The 12,468-nt window shown below is 54.9% G+C and overlaps 5 protein-coding genes across 6 annotated transcripts; 3 read left to right on the top strand and 2 right to left on the bottom strand.

The window, feature by feature from the left end:
* The first annotated feature begins 963 nt into the window (after positions 1 to 963).
* Positions 964 to 2,640, top strand: H310_13310 (hypothetical protein). The gene is made up of 3 exons (XM_008880761.1): positions 964 to 1,928; positions 1,979 to 2,184; positions 2,232 to 2,640. The coding sequence occupies exons 1-3, from the start codon at positions 983 to 985 to the stop codon at positions 2,559 to 2,561; spliced, it is 1,482 nt and encodes a 493-aa protein (XP_008878983.1). The 5' UTR covers positions 964 to 982; the 3' UTR covers positions 2,562 to 2,640.
* H310_13309 (hypothetical protein) lies at positions 2,576 to 4,178 on the bottom strand. Its single transcript, XM_008880760.1, has one exon. The coding sequence runs from the start codon at positions 4,148 to 4,150 to the stop codon at positions 2,867 to 2,869; it is 1,284 nt and encodes a 427-aa protein (XP_008878982.1). The 5' UTR covers positions 4,151 to 4,178; the 3' UTR covers positions 2,576 to 2,866.
* Positions 4,179 to 6,878: 2,700 nt separating this feature from the next.
* H310_13307 (hypothetical protein) lies at positions 6,879 to 11,226 on the bottom strand. Its single transcript, XM_008880757.1, has 3 exons — positions 10,534 to 11,226; positions 10,271 to 10,486; positions 6,879 to 10,215 (listed from the first exon to the last, which is right to left on the bottom strand). The coding sequence occupies exons 1-3, from the start codon at positions 11,191 to 11,193 to the stop codon at positions 9,568 to 9,570; spliced, it is 1,524 nt and encodes a 507-aa protein (XP_008878979.1). The 5' UTR covers positions 11,194 to 11,226; the 3' UTR covers positions 6,879 to 9,567.
* H310_13308 lies at positions 6,956 to 9,747 on the top strand. 2 transcript variants are annotated; one of them, XM_008880759.1, is made up of 5 exons: positions 6,956 to 7,914; positions 7,978 to 8,104; positions 8,151 to 8,372; positions 8,417 to 9,084; positions 9,197 to 9,747. In XM_008880759.1, the coding sequence occupies exons 1-5, from the start codon at positions 7,334 to 7,336 to the stop codon at positions 9,456 to 9,458; spliced, it is 1,860 nt and encodes a 619-aa protein (XP_008878981.1). In that variant the 5' UTR covers positions 6,956 to 7,333; the 3' UTR covers positions 9,459 to 9,747. The 2 variants fall into 2 exon arrangements, with proteins under 2 accessions (XP_008878981.1, XP_008878980.1); XM_008880758.1 differs by having other exon boundaries at positions 6,956 to 8,104.
* A 280-nt stretch (positions 11,227 to 11,506) lies between the features above and the next one.
* On the top strand, positions 11,507 to 12,271 carry H310_13306 (hypothetical protein; the record flags this gene model as incomplete). Its single annotated transcript, XM_008880756.1, has 3 exons — positions 11,507 to 11,824; positions 11,871 to 12,239; positions 12,263 to 12,271. The coding sequence occupies 3 exons, from the start codon at positions 11,507 to 11,509 to the stop codon at positions 12,269 to 12,271; spliced, it is 696 nt and encodes a 231-aa protein (XP_008878978.1).
* Between the last annotated feature and the right edge of the window lie 197 nt (positions 12,272 to 12,468).

The raw sequence follows: 12,468 nt of genomic DNA, 5'->3' as shown, positions 1-12,468 counted from the left end.
GCAGCTCCGATAAAAAGTATCGAGCAACAGGGCGACGGGTCGAGGCGAGGCCCCTGTGTGCATGCGCCACGTCTCGACAGCTCGTTCTCGTGGATCGATTGGCGCGAGGTGGGACGAACAACGAGGCGGCGGCCATCCCGGCATTGCCATTTGCAATCAGCCCTACCCCGGTGCCACACGTTGAAGTGAGGGCTGCTACCACGTGGGAGATGGGAAGCAACCACTGCTTCGTGTCGACGGCAGCCTTCGTAATCGAACAGCCGCAAGACCCACGGCACCACTCTTGCTGGCGCATCGTCCGAGGAGCTTTTCCATGGGTGCATGGTCCAACCAAAAAATTGGGGCGCGATCGCTGCTGCTGCTGTTCGTCCTTGCGACATCCATGATACTGTTGAAACACTGGCACGTAGTGGCAGACGAACAACTTGTACTGGAACAGTGCATCGCATCGACAGCACGAGAGGGGTAGTCGATGCATGGGGTCGCCTCGTTCGCGTCCGTCCATGGCGGGCTTCCGCGCCAGGCAGGCCGGTGCGGCAACTCTATCTCTTCCTCGGTGACAGCAGGAGCTGTCTGTCCAGCAACTACCGGAACCGCATCGATACAGATGTGGCTGGTCCGCGCTCCCAGTAGAGATTCCCGGACCCGTCGGCTCGGGCCTCCTTCACGATGCCCCGACCACGGCGCTTTCGACAGCAGCACGCCCCTCGTCATCCCTCTGCCAACCGTGCCATGATTCTTCCGTCGAGCCACACTCGTCCGTCGCACGAGTTGACGGGGGTAGGGTTGAATGCAAATCAACGGCGGACGGCACTTGGCGACAGTTGAACGAGCCGACGGGGTAGGGCTGACTGCCCATCACGTGCCCCCGTGGCGTGCAGCCACGTGGAACGAGGTAGCTCTGTCGTCGGTATGCCCTCGACGCGGTTCTTGGCTCGCCCACGACATTTTCCAACTCGCCACCGTCGACGCCAGTCCAACCATGGTGGCTGCTGCGCCTGCATCGAACCCGCACGTCCGCACGGCGGGCGATTTCACGTACGAAGTGTACGACATCGACTTTTCAATGCACCGCGAGCATCGCGACAAGCTCGTGCGTCGCATGGCCGCGCTGCCGTCGCTCGCGCCGTCGTCGTTTGCTGTCCTCCACGGCGGGTCCGAAGTCAGCGAGTACGACCAGGACACGATGGTGCCGTTCCAACAAGAAAGCATGTTCCAGTACCTGTTTGGGGTGAAAGAGCCCGACTGCGCCGGCGCGATTGATTTGACCACAGGTCGGGCCATCCTGTTTGTTCCGCGGCTGTCGGCCGAGTGGGCGATTTGGTGCGGCGACCGCAAGCCGCTCGATTGGTTTCGCTCGCACTACGGCGTCGACGACGTGTTGTATGCCGACGACATGGCGGCGGCGCTCGACGCCCGCGGCGCCAAGACTTTGTTCGTGCTGCGCGGCGTAAACCTGGACAGCGGCCGGACGACGACAACGACGTCGACGTTCGCTGGCATGGACAAGTTTGTTGTCGACACGGCGGCGCTGCACCACGAACTGGTCGAATGCCGCGTGATCAAGACCGAGAAGGAGCTCCACTTGCTTCGCTGGATCAACAAGCTGACGTGCGAAGCGCACGTCCAAGTCATGCGCACGATCGTGCCGGGCATGATGGAGTACCATGCCGAAGCAACGTTCCTACACACGTGCCACAGCAAGGGCGGCGCCCGCTTCCAAGCCTTCACGTGCATTTGCGGCAGTGGCCACAATGCTGCTGCCCTCCATTACGGCCACGCCGGAGCGCCCAACGACAGCGTGCTGGCCAACGGCGACATTTTCCTCAACGACATGGGGTCGTCCTACCACGGCTACGTGTCAGACATTACGTGCACGTTTCCCGTCAACGGCATGTTTACGGCAGACCAGGCGTTCATTTACAATGGTCGGGCATCGCCATCCTCGTCGTCGTTGTCGCTTACCCTTCCTGCGTAGGTGTGCTCGACGCTCACAATGCTGTCCTGGCCGCCATCAAGCCGGGCGTGTTGTTTACGGATCTCCACATCCTTTCCCACCGCATCCTGACGGCCCATCTCTTGGCCGGCGGGCTGCTGCAAAATGGCACGGTCGACGAGTTGATGGCGGCTGAAATCACCGCGTTCTTTTACCCGTGTGGACTCGGCCACATGATGGGCCTCGATGTACACGTCCGTCCATCCGTCTCGATACTGACATGTTTGTTGGCTAGCTGCACGATGTCGGCGGGTACCTCCCTGGGACCGGCCGCACCGACACGCGCATGCTCCGAAAGCTCCGCTGCGGCCGCGTGCTCGAGACAAACATGGTGGTCACGGTGGAACCTGGTTGCTACTTCATCGAAGGCCAAATGGACGAATTGCTGACCAACCCAGACACGGCCAAGTACGTCAACGAGCACGTGCTGCGTCGATTCCGCGGCTTTGGCGGCGTGCGTGTCGAGTCCGACGTGATCGTGACCGAAACCGGCGTTGAAAACATGTCCCTTGGGGTCCCCCGCACGATCCAAGACATCGAGCGCGTCATGGCGTCAGCCAAGTAACCCGATCGTCGCTACCGTCCTCCATGACTACATAGTTGGTTCTAATTGCATATGTGATATGGCGTGTGTTTCGTTTGGATGCGAGCGCTACAATCGTCGACTGGTCGCCGCCATCGTCGTCGAGCTGGTCTGGGGGATTCGATTCGAGTCCATCGACACGAGGGACGGCCCGCCACGAACTTGGACGAGATGACGCCCATGGGACGGCGTGGTGCATGCGTTGCTGTTGCGTGCGGCACATGCGCAGACATGACGAAGCGCTGGTGATTAAATAGGGCAAGGCGTTGTCGCTGGCAGGCGGGCGACTACGCGGCAGCGACGACCCGCATCACGCCACTGTCTTCTTCGCCCGACGACGACTCGGTGGTGTCGTCGCCAGTGGACTCGATCGAGTCGTCCTTCTTTGGTGGTGGCATTGTCGTCGTAGAGGGAGTGGCGCGGGGAGGAAAGTTGGTGTAGAGAAGCGTGCTGCCGGTGACAAGGGCCGTCGAAAGATATCCCGGCAACCCAAACGCGGTCTCGTTCACGATCGATTCGCACGCCGCTGTGAGCAAGAGTCCCCCGACAACGGCAAAGCTCTTTTTGATGTTGCCGCTGTACTTGATGACAAATCCGACAAGGACGCCGCCGAGGGCCTGGACGAGCAGCGTCACAAACGTCATAAAGGACCACCCCACCCACATGGATGCCGTCGGTTCGACTGGGATTGAGGCGTCGGCGGACGACAGCGCCATCGCGTGCGCCATCGAAGACCACAAGCAGCATGCAATGTTGATCACACTCAGCTCGAGCGTCACCATGTACGCATTTCGCGCTTCCTTCTGCAGCGCTTTCTGGATAATGGTGCCAGCAAAGGCAGACAGGACGGCGGCGAACGCGGCACGGCCCATGCCCGTGATGCGCAGGGCCTCGCCCTCCAACGACGACGCTGCACGGTCGTCCGTAGGTTGCTTGTCGTGCTGGCCACCCACCGCAATGAGCACCGCCGACGCCACGAGCGCCACGAGCGCCAACACTTGGACACCCGACTGCTTCTTTCCAAGCATCCAGTACACCAACAACGCGGTCCAGATAATTTTGGTCTGATTGAGGACGTTGTACGTGACGCCGTCGAGGAGGACAACCGCTGTTTGGTTCAAGTAGTCCTGGACCGAGTAGATGAGCGCCGGGAGCACGGTTGTTCGCAGGGCGATGCGGAAAGACCACGTCGAGAACTCACGGCGCCACTCGCCGTTCCACAAGAGCGGCACCAATGCGACAACAACCTTGAGCAGCCCGATGACCGTGATCCGAAGGGCCACGTTCGTCGCGTCTTTGGCGTACCATTTCATGAGCTCCGGCTGGATACCAATCTGCAGTGCAAGAAGGAGTAGGAACACTGTGCTCTTCACAGACGGCGTCGCGTCGGCGCTGGACGACGTGGGCCGGCCAAGCAACGACACCGTGTCCGCTGCTTGTTGCTTGGACGATGGAAACGTCTTGGCTATATACTTGGCCTTGTCCACACCGATCTGTGCGCTACCGCTGCTGGTGCCGCGCGACGTCACGTCGGTTGCCGCCGACATCGCGACGTCGGCGCCGTCCCCCATCACAAAATGCGCCGTACTCACACCTTCCCATCTCCGACACTGCGACACACACCGGGCACGTACTTAATCGAGATAGGTCGTAAAAGTGCGATTCATTGGCACTCTGAGTACGACAAGGCAAAACACGACCGTCCAGTCGCGCTTTTCCCGACGAGACGAAAACATTGGGCTTCGGTGGCACGCGCTAGTGGGACTCGCTCCTCGCCAAGGGACCGCTTGCAGGATACGACATCCGCTTAGTTGAACGCGATGGCCGTGTGCGCTGGCGTTGCTCGATGGTTGTTTGCCAATCGTTCTTATGAGGGTGCATACAACAGAATGGAATATCTGAACACATGTATGGGACAATGGATGAGGGTAAAGGTTGCATACGAAATTCAAGTCAAAATATCTTAAGTACGTGTCCGTTGTATGTCGCACAGTCCACGACAATCTACCATACTTGATATATCCATCACGACATATGAAGACCTTTATAGATTTACAAGGGTTGCACTTGCAAGTCCGCCGAAAATATTGCAGAAAATTCCATGGTGGAGCTCGAAAATTCGGCTGCTTCATGGACATTGCCCCAATGAGCCTAGTCCAATTTTGATCCGAGTTGATACGCATACAGGCCACAACTTGCAACTGAAAACAAAAGGACCACGTGTGGTGGTGTTCCTGCAAAGAACAAGATATGTATGTGGTTACCTTCGAAGTCATGTATTTTGGTGCAAGAATCTCATTGAGTGGCTCTGCAATGCCTGAAAGCATGGGATGTATATCCAGCTGCAGTATACACTCAATGTCAAGGGCTCGCGCACAAGAGTTCCAATTTATCTCTCCTTTTTTACTCCCAAGGATTTTTCGTTTTCGTGGAATGTACGTGGACAAGTTTGCTCCCAGCTGTACAATGGCGCATTTGCCAGGCTGACCAGCAGTGTTTTTCCTCTCATGAATAGTGCTATTGTCTCAATTTCGCTGCTTGTCTCAGTATATCGCAATTAACAAATGAAGTATGGTACCTAATCAGAGCTCTTATCAGGTCGAATCGAGTGTGGGCAAAAGAGGTGTACCTTGGCGACGTTGCTGGGCCGAGTTGCATCAGAAAATCCCGCAGCTGAGATTCCTTTGCGTTTAGGCGGCTCAGAGCACGACGTTGCGGCATATCGGAGCAGGTACAATACCTGCAGGCCTTGGCATCTCCGTGGGATTTTGACGTGGCGATGGAGCCCCCGTTTTCAGAACGAAAAATCTCTCCTGACGTCGTGAATTCAACACATGCCTGACGAACAGGGCGGGTGAGCTAGTCCCAATATTGGCCAAATTTATGCCAATTTCAACGCAATTTCGATGACACATTTTGATTGGATAAAATAGAATTTGCACTCAAAACTGCCCATTTCAGAGCACCATGTCCACAACGAGAGCCAATAACATCAATCTTTCGTCGTTTTATTGAAATTGGACGAATCTGGGAAATTTTGGAGTTTGTTCCATCGTCAAACTCCCCTTGCAAACACGGCCGCACTGCGCCGCCCAACTCCGCCGTGGCCAGACCACTGCCAACCCAAACAGCTATGCCACCCCTTCGTCGTCGAGACTCAATGGCTCGCTCTCGCTTCAAAACCAGGGGGTGGTGGCATTTGTCGTCCGAGCAGGATTGTGTCGAAAGGACGACACATGGGCGCCTATCCCACAGACTGCATGGTTGCTTTGTCGCTATGCACACGCACTTGCGCATGCATCCCCGTGGTGAATCGTAAGGTTCTGTTGTTGCCGTGCGTGTTTTGTGATTCTTTGCGCAGATGTGGGCGGACCTCCTATCGAGTCATGAATCAGCGATCCTGTCACGTTTCCAAGGCCGCTGCGTCCATGTAGTACATGCCATCGAGTGTCCACTGGCTCCGAAGAAAGAGATGTTTTACCCCGGCTGTGAGCAACAATGATCCCTCGTCTGCATTGGTCAGGCGTGTTTGAGCTGGCCGCACGTGGTATATAGCACAGTGCACGACGTCGCACATGCCACACTTAATTTGCAGTCCCTTCAGCCAACCGACGTTGCCAATGGCGAGGACACGGCTTCGGCATGTCAATTGTCGATCTCGTCGACTACACACACCGGGTCCAGGGTCACCCCATTGATGCACGATGGGGCGACCCACGGACAACACAACCCAGACAAGCACGCAGGTCGCGCAAGTGTACGGGGCCGTCGCGCCTCGGCGGCGCCGTACGAAACAACTGGTGCTTGTGCGTTGCGGAGAAAGTCTGGCCCTATCCAACAACTGCAGCCAAATGGACGGACCCCACTGGAATGGCCTAGCGCCTCGCAAGTCGGTGCGAATTTCGTGAAATTGGAGCATGCTGACACTGCCTTCAATCCCACCGGCGGTGGCAATCCTAATGCGTTCTTTGTTGCGCTCGCCTTCGACTGTGATCGGACTGTGCGTGTGCAGCATCAACGTGACTGCATCCGCCTCGACGCACGCAACAGCGGCAAATGTTGATCATTCGCCAGATTGACGAGAATGCTTTCTGTGCATGCACCAGGAATCGATCGCGGTCGCGATGCCATCCACAGTCAAGGCCGCATGGTGCCGTAAGCTGCAATTCGCTTTAGCTTGCTCTCTCGACCAAATACGACTTTCTGCCACGTTTAGATACGGATATCATCCTGGACGCGGGATCCCGGCGGATTCGTTGCCGCAGACGACTGAGGATGAGGGTCGTACGTGGAGTGATTCGCATCATGTCCTCCTGTAGCCGCATGTGGACGTGCGCTGTACTTGTCCTGGCCCACCACAAGAAGAAATCGTTCATCGTGGACTGCGTGAAGCTATTCGTTGTACTGAGTCCGACCACACTTGGGGCAATTTGTGGCCTTGCATCCCTTGTTCAATCTGGAAACCTGTCCTGAGGCCGCCAACAGCGATGACTTCCACGGGCAGGAACTGCGCGTATCCGTGAGATCGTTCCTTGTTACAGAAGCGCAGCTTCATCATCTCACGTAGTGTCTCAAGTTGGTTCCGCGCAGGCATCTTCATGCAGCGATGTCGCACACGCTAGTCAGGTCGGTGCCACAAATCGCTCAAAATATCCCTTGAACGACAGTTTCGGTATATAATTCGACTGCATGAAAAATCGATCTTGGTGGGGTCGCTGTCGAAGCATTGCGAGTCGACGGCACGCAGGGCAACGATGGAGAGCACGACGATGCGGACATCCAAGAGCATCGCGCAAAGCGAGCTGCAGCAGCTGAAAGACACGTTGAGACGCCTCAGTCTAGCCGACGAGCATCATTCCGTGACGGCAACTTCCAAGATCCATGCGATGTTTGGTCCGACGGCGACGTCGACTGTGCAAACTTCGTTTCTTACGTCACCTTCGTCATTTGACAACCAAAAGCACGTCGATCCGGCCAACTCTTCCGGCAATCTTTCGAACAGCAGCTCGTCGTCCTCCAGTCTGTCCCCTGACTTGACGGCCAAAGCGTCGACGACGTCGCCGATGCTGCCGATCCATTCGCCGTTTCGCATGACGGGAAATGGTACGTCTACGTCCGCGGCCGCCAACAGCAAAGCCGTCTTGTCGGCGTTGAAGGCGCTTCAAGACAAGAATCGACGGCTCGAAGAGGAAAAAACAACGCTCGAGTCCCAGTGCGCGAGTTTGAAAGCCCAGTTGCGGTCGAACGAAGCACAGCACTTGAGCGCTGCCAAGAAGACGGCGTATGAGTTCGCGCAAGCTAAAGATGCCGCTCATGCCGCGTACGAAGTCCTGCGGTACTTTCCATGCACCCTCGTCGAGATCGCGGCGGAAGCAATGCTCATCGTCATATTCTGTAGGATCGAAAGGGATTCGTTGGTTGCCGAGCTAGCTCAAGCCAAACTCCACAGTACACACCAGGCCAACGAAATAGACCACAGCAACGACCTTGTGGCATCGCTCAAGGACAAATGCGAGCACGCTAGCGTACGTCACGACGACCAACGCCCTGACATTCGTCGAATCTCCATAGGTTGAAACCACGGCGATGGAGGCGCAGCTGCGTAGAGTTCAAGCCGAACTCACCGAATCCAATCAAATGGCCAAGGAGCGCATGGTGGAATTGCAGGAAGCGCTCCATGCGGCGAATCGATCGGGAAAAGAGTCGGCGCGCCAAGTTCAGGGACTTGAGGACCAACTCAAGCGCGCGAATGATGCCAACGCCTCGCTGGAAGATCGGCTGCACGACACCGAGGTACTTTTCGCGAGATGATCGTGGATTCAACTATCTTCATCCAGAAAACGGTCGCGCAAATGTCCCAGCTCAACGAAAAACTTGTACACAATCTGTGGGCGAAAACAAAGACGGCCAAGTCGAACAAAACGACAGCAAAAAGCACGGCCAAGAAGCACTCGGTGCCATCGCCACGCAATGTTGTTACCCGGTCCACGGCAGCCAGTCGCGCGTCAGCAAAAGCAACAACGGTCGCGCTTTCTGCATCCTCTGGTGTCGTCAAGCCCAAGAAAAAGGGGACAACGTCGTCGCGCATCACAAAGCGACACAGCACGAACAAGGCTCAGCTCGAGCAGGCCAACATGGGAGTGGTTCCGTTCCTCCTGGGCAAGTCGACGCAGCCGTCATTTTCGGTCATTGGAAACGCACAAGAAGCGCTTCGACACTCGGACGCTTTCCACGCGGTTGCTCCGGATGTGCACCCACCGCTCCACCAGCTTCATCAAAGGCACTCAGCGGCGAAATTGGAAGCACAAGGACAAGCGCATCGCCACATAGATGATGACGACAGTGACAACGATAGAGTCGGTGGAAAAAACACCATGGGCAGGCTTCTATCGGTCGACACATCAATAGAAGGTGGCGACGATAAGCCGACGAAAGCAAGCTTCATGGCGACGTTGACCAAAGCAATCAACAGCGTCGATACAGAATTCAACGACCTCAATACACGGTAAGACATTCCGTTGGGAAATCAAGTAAATGATTGGCACGAGTGATCGCATCGACTTCTGTTTATCGCTCGATGGCGGGGATTCGATAGCGGATTGATCCATTTGTCGCAGGTACAAATCGTTGGTTGGGCAAGTCGACAGCCCAGGCGTGAGTAAAACTCTTGAACGCACGATCGACGAGCTTGAAACCAAAGGCGAACAGCTCTTTTTGCTCAAGCAGTTGCACGCGCAAGCGTCCAAAAGCAGCATTTTTGCCTCGCGAAAGGTCCTCCACAGCCCCGACGCGGCCGATAAAAAAGCTGCCGCACTCCGAGTTCTCAACGATTACAGGAAGCTCGACCGGAACATCAAGACGAGGTCAGGTTCGAGGTAGCAGCAAGTGTCCATCGTAGTCAGTTGAGTCCGGGTAACATGTCGCCCATTGTCTACAGTCGGATCTTCTTCGTGTGCATCGACAGGAGCATCGAGGACGCTTGGTTCAATCAACGATTCTGCTGTTCGTGCGGCAGATTGCTCGGACCTTCGCCACCGCCACTGAGCGTTTGTGCATTCAGCCGGTGATTGGATTTGGCATCCAACAAGGCTTCCATGCGCAGTTCAAAATATGAAAACGCTTTGTACTTGGCAGCGTCCGTATCGTATTGGGAAGGTTGGAGCTTGGCCATTTCAGCTCGGAGACAAGCCAGCGCCGCGTCCAGACTCGCCGCAGTAGACGATTGTAGAAACATGAGGTTCTCCTTCCATTCAGGGAAGATCACCTTGACCTCGATGGGAACGTCTTCGACTGGGAAAGCAGTAGACATGATGTACCTTGCAAAGCTTGGAACGACGACGTTATCCTCCGACGTGGCGGCCGCATGCTGCCATAAGGCCGAGACAGCCCCCCGTTTGCATACTTTCGATGGTCGGTCGCGTTCACGTTGGTGTTCTCCGTCGTCATGGCTCAACTCTTTTGCGTTGGGTTCGTTGCTGCGTGGCTCAAGCCGCCTTGACGGCGGGAACATGTCAGCCAGAACGGCTTGAACATCCCATTGCACGACAACTTCTGGTGGAAGAATACTGGAAGGTGCAAATCGTTTGATTTCCTTGGCATTCTTTTGCAACTTGCGTACCAACGACTCTCGCTTTTTCTACCACGTACAACGCAGGTCGTCCACGGAATGTAGGATGCGACAACGGACAAACCTGCAACTTGGCGATAGCAGCGTCAATGTCGGCAATTTCCCGCTCCATCATGCCTCGAGTCAACATGCATTCGATTTCTTCCCCAACGACGGATCGCGACAACGCGACCGCCAGTTCCATTTGGTGCTTATCTGCTGACGCCGGTATACGTCGACGTGATTTCTTGGACTTCGACGATGTCTCATCCAAACACGCATTAACGTGCTCTTGTCTGGCCTACCGCCCATCGTGAATGGTGAGCACAGAATAGATGGACCTCTTACCATGGAATCGAGGCCCCACAACGACATAAAGCATACAATGCAGTTGTGCTGTGGGTCGGCAACTTTACGTGGTGGAGATGGGAGAAAATCCGATTCCGCAGTTTCGTTCAAGGGTCCCAATGACGGCAACGCTGGTGATATCTCTTGTTGCACAGGCGCTTCAGATGAATCTAGAGCTGGCGACATGATGAAAGATGGAGAAACCGAGGATGCGGCGGGGGGCAATGGAGATGGCAGAGGAGCTGCGTTTCGAGTTTTGCAACTAGTGCATTGCTGATGTACACGAAACACTATGAGCGACGACCCTGCCGTGATGGTGTCGCCGTCCGACAAAGGCCGTAACTCGCCAGGAGGAAGCGCAACATCGTTCAGTTTCGTTCCGTTGGTGCTTTTGCAGTCTAGAACACACAAGACGCCCATTGTGTAATCCAATACGACTTGCGCGTGCCTCGAAGACACATCCAGGTCAGCTGAGAGGAGCAAGCCCGCACGGTTTTCCCCTTGAGGTCCTTTCCCAAAGACAAATTTCTTGCTGCGACCGATCGCAATAACACCGGTGGGGTGAGTTGATCCTAGGTCTGCCCACGGTGTAGTCTTGCCTGCTTCCGGGCCAAGGAGCACTTCGAGCGACACCACGCATGTGCATCCCACCGTCGTCATGTCTCGGCCATCAACCACACTCGCGCGCTTTGCAGGGTATTTGCCAATCGCAATTTATTCCTTTTCAATAGATAAATCATTTTTCTTGCGAAAAGTTAAACTTTCGAATAATGTACTAGTACTCCTGTAGATTTTTTCGATAGTTACCAAACAAACGTATATCATAATATATTAAAGTGATTTTGCAAACGTGAATTTCCTTGTGGACTTTCCTTGTGCGCTATAAAAACGCGCACAGATAGAAATTCGTTTCTAGAATTTCCTTGTGCAGAATTCTCACTGGGAAGAACTTTTCACGTACTCCAGTTAAGCAATGTGCGAGCTCAGCGACACTACCAAACGAAAGCCAGCCTATCGGTTTACAAACACAGCCGACGTTGACCTCCTAAACGAGGTCGTATTGGTGGCCCCGTTCGATGCGGGCTATGGGCAAACAACTGCTAGGTGGGATGAGATCGGTGACAACATGAGAAGCATCCATGGTGAAGCCATTACAGCAATCTGCTGCCGCAGGCGGTTCGACGACTTGCTGGCCGCATTCAAAAAGGCCACTCTGAAGGCCCTTCGTTCGTCAGGCACGGAAGAGGAATACAACGAGCGTGATCAGCTCCTGCAGGACATAGTTGACTTGGTAATTGAACAATGTGCGTATGTGGCTTGAACGACATGACTGTTAGATTGATGCTGCAGCTACAAAGAAGAAGGCGTTAAAGCAAGTTCAAGATAAGCGAGAGACCGATGGCCACCTCATCCGTGAGGCGGCGCTCGTGAGTTTGAAAAGAAAAGCTGTCGACGACGAAGTGTCGCCACTAAAGGGGGCGGTGGCGAACGAAAAACGACTCGTTACTGCAGTGAAAGAGGCTGCCTCTGTGGTTGCCACGTTTACCGAGATGATGCTGGAATCAAACAAAATCAAAGCAGAAGAAGTTGCGACCAAGAAGGAAGAAATCATACTCGCCCAGCAGAAGCTGGAACTCGAACGCGCACGATATGAACTTGACAAGGCTGAGCGTGAAGCCCGTTTTGCAGTTGAAAAGGAGCGCGAGGTACACATGGAGTTCATGCGTAGCACAATTGAAATGATGCGTGCATTGACAAAATCGATATATGTCGATTTATATTGTTGGGTGTGATCTTCATGAACGATACTGTCTTTGTTGTCTTTCATCTGCATGAATAGCATCGTGGAAAATTGTACTTCATGGACGCGATGTATTGTACGCCTTATGCTATGTGGATTTTACATGGAGATACTCCTCAGCAGTAGGAGGCATA

This window comes from Aphanomyces invadans, assembly GCF_000520115.1.
Source record: "Aphanomyces invadans strain NJM9701 unplaced genomic scaffold supercont1.49, whole genome shotgun sequence".
Lineage (NCBI taxonomy): Eukaryota > Oomycota > Saprolegniomycetes > Saprolegniales > Verrucalvaceae > Aphanomyces > Aphanomyces invadans.
Note: the sequence above shows the minus strand (reverse complement) of the source record. Positions and strands in the feature narration are given on the sequence as shown.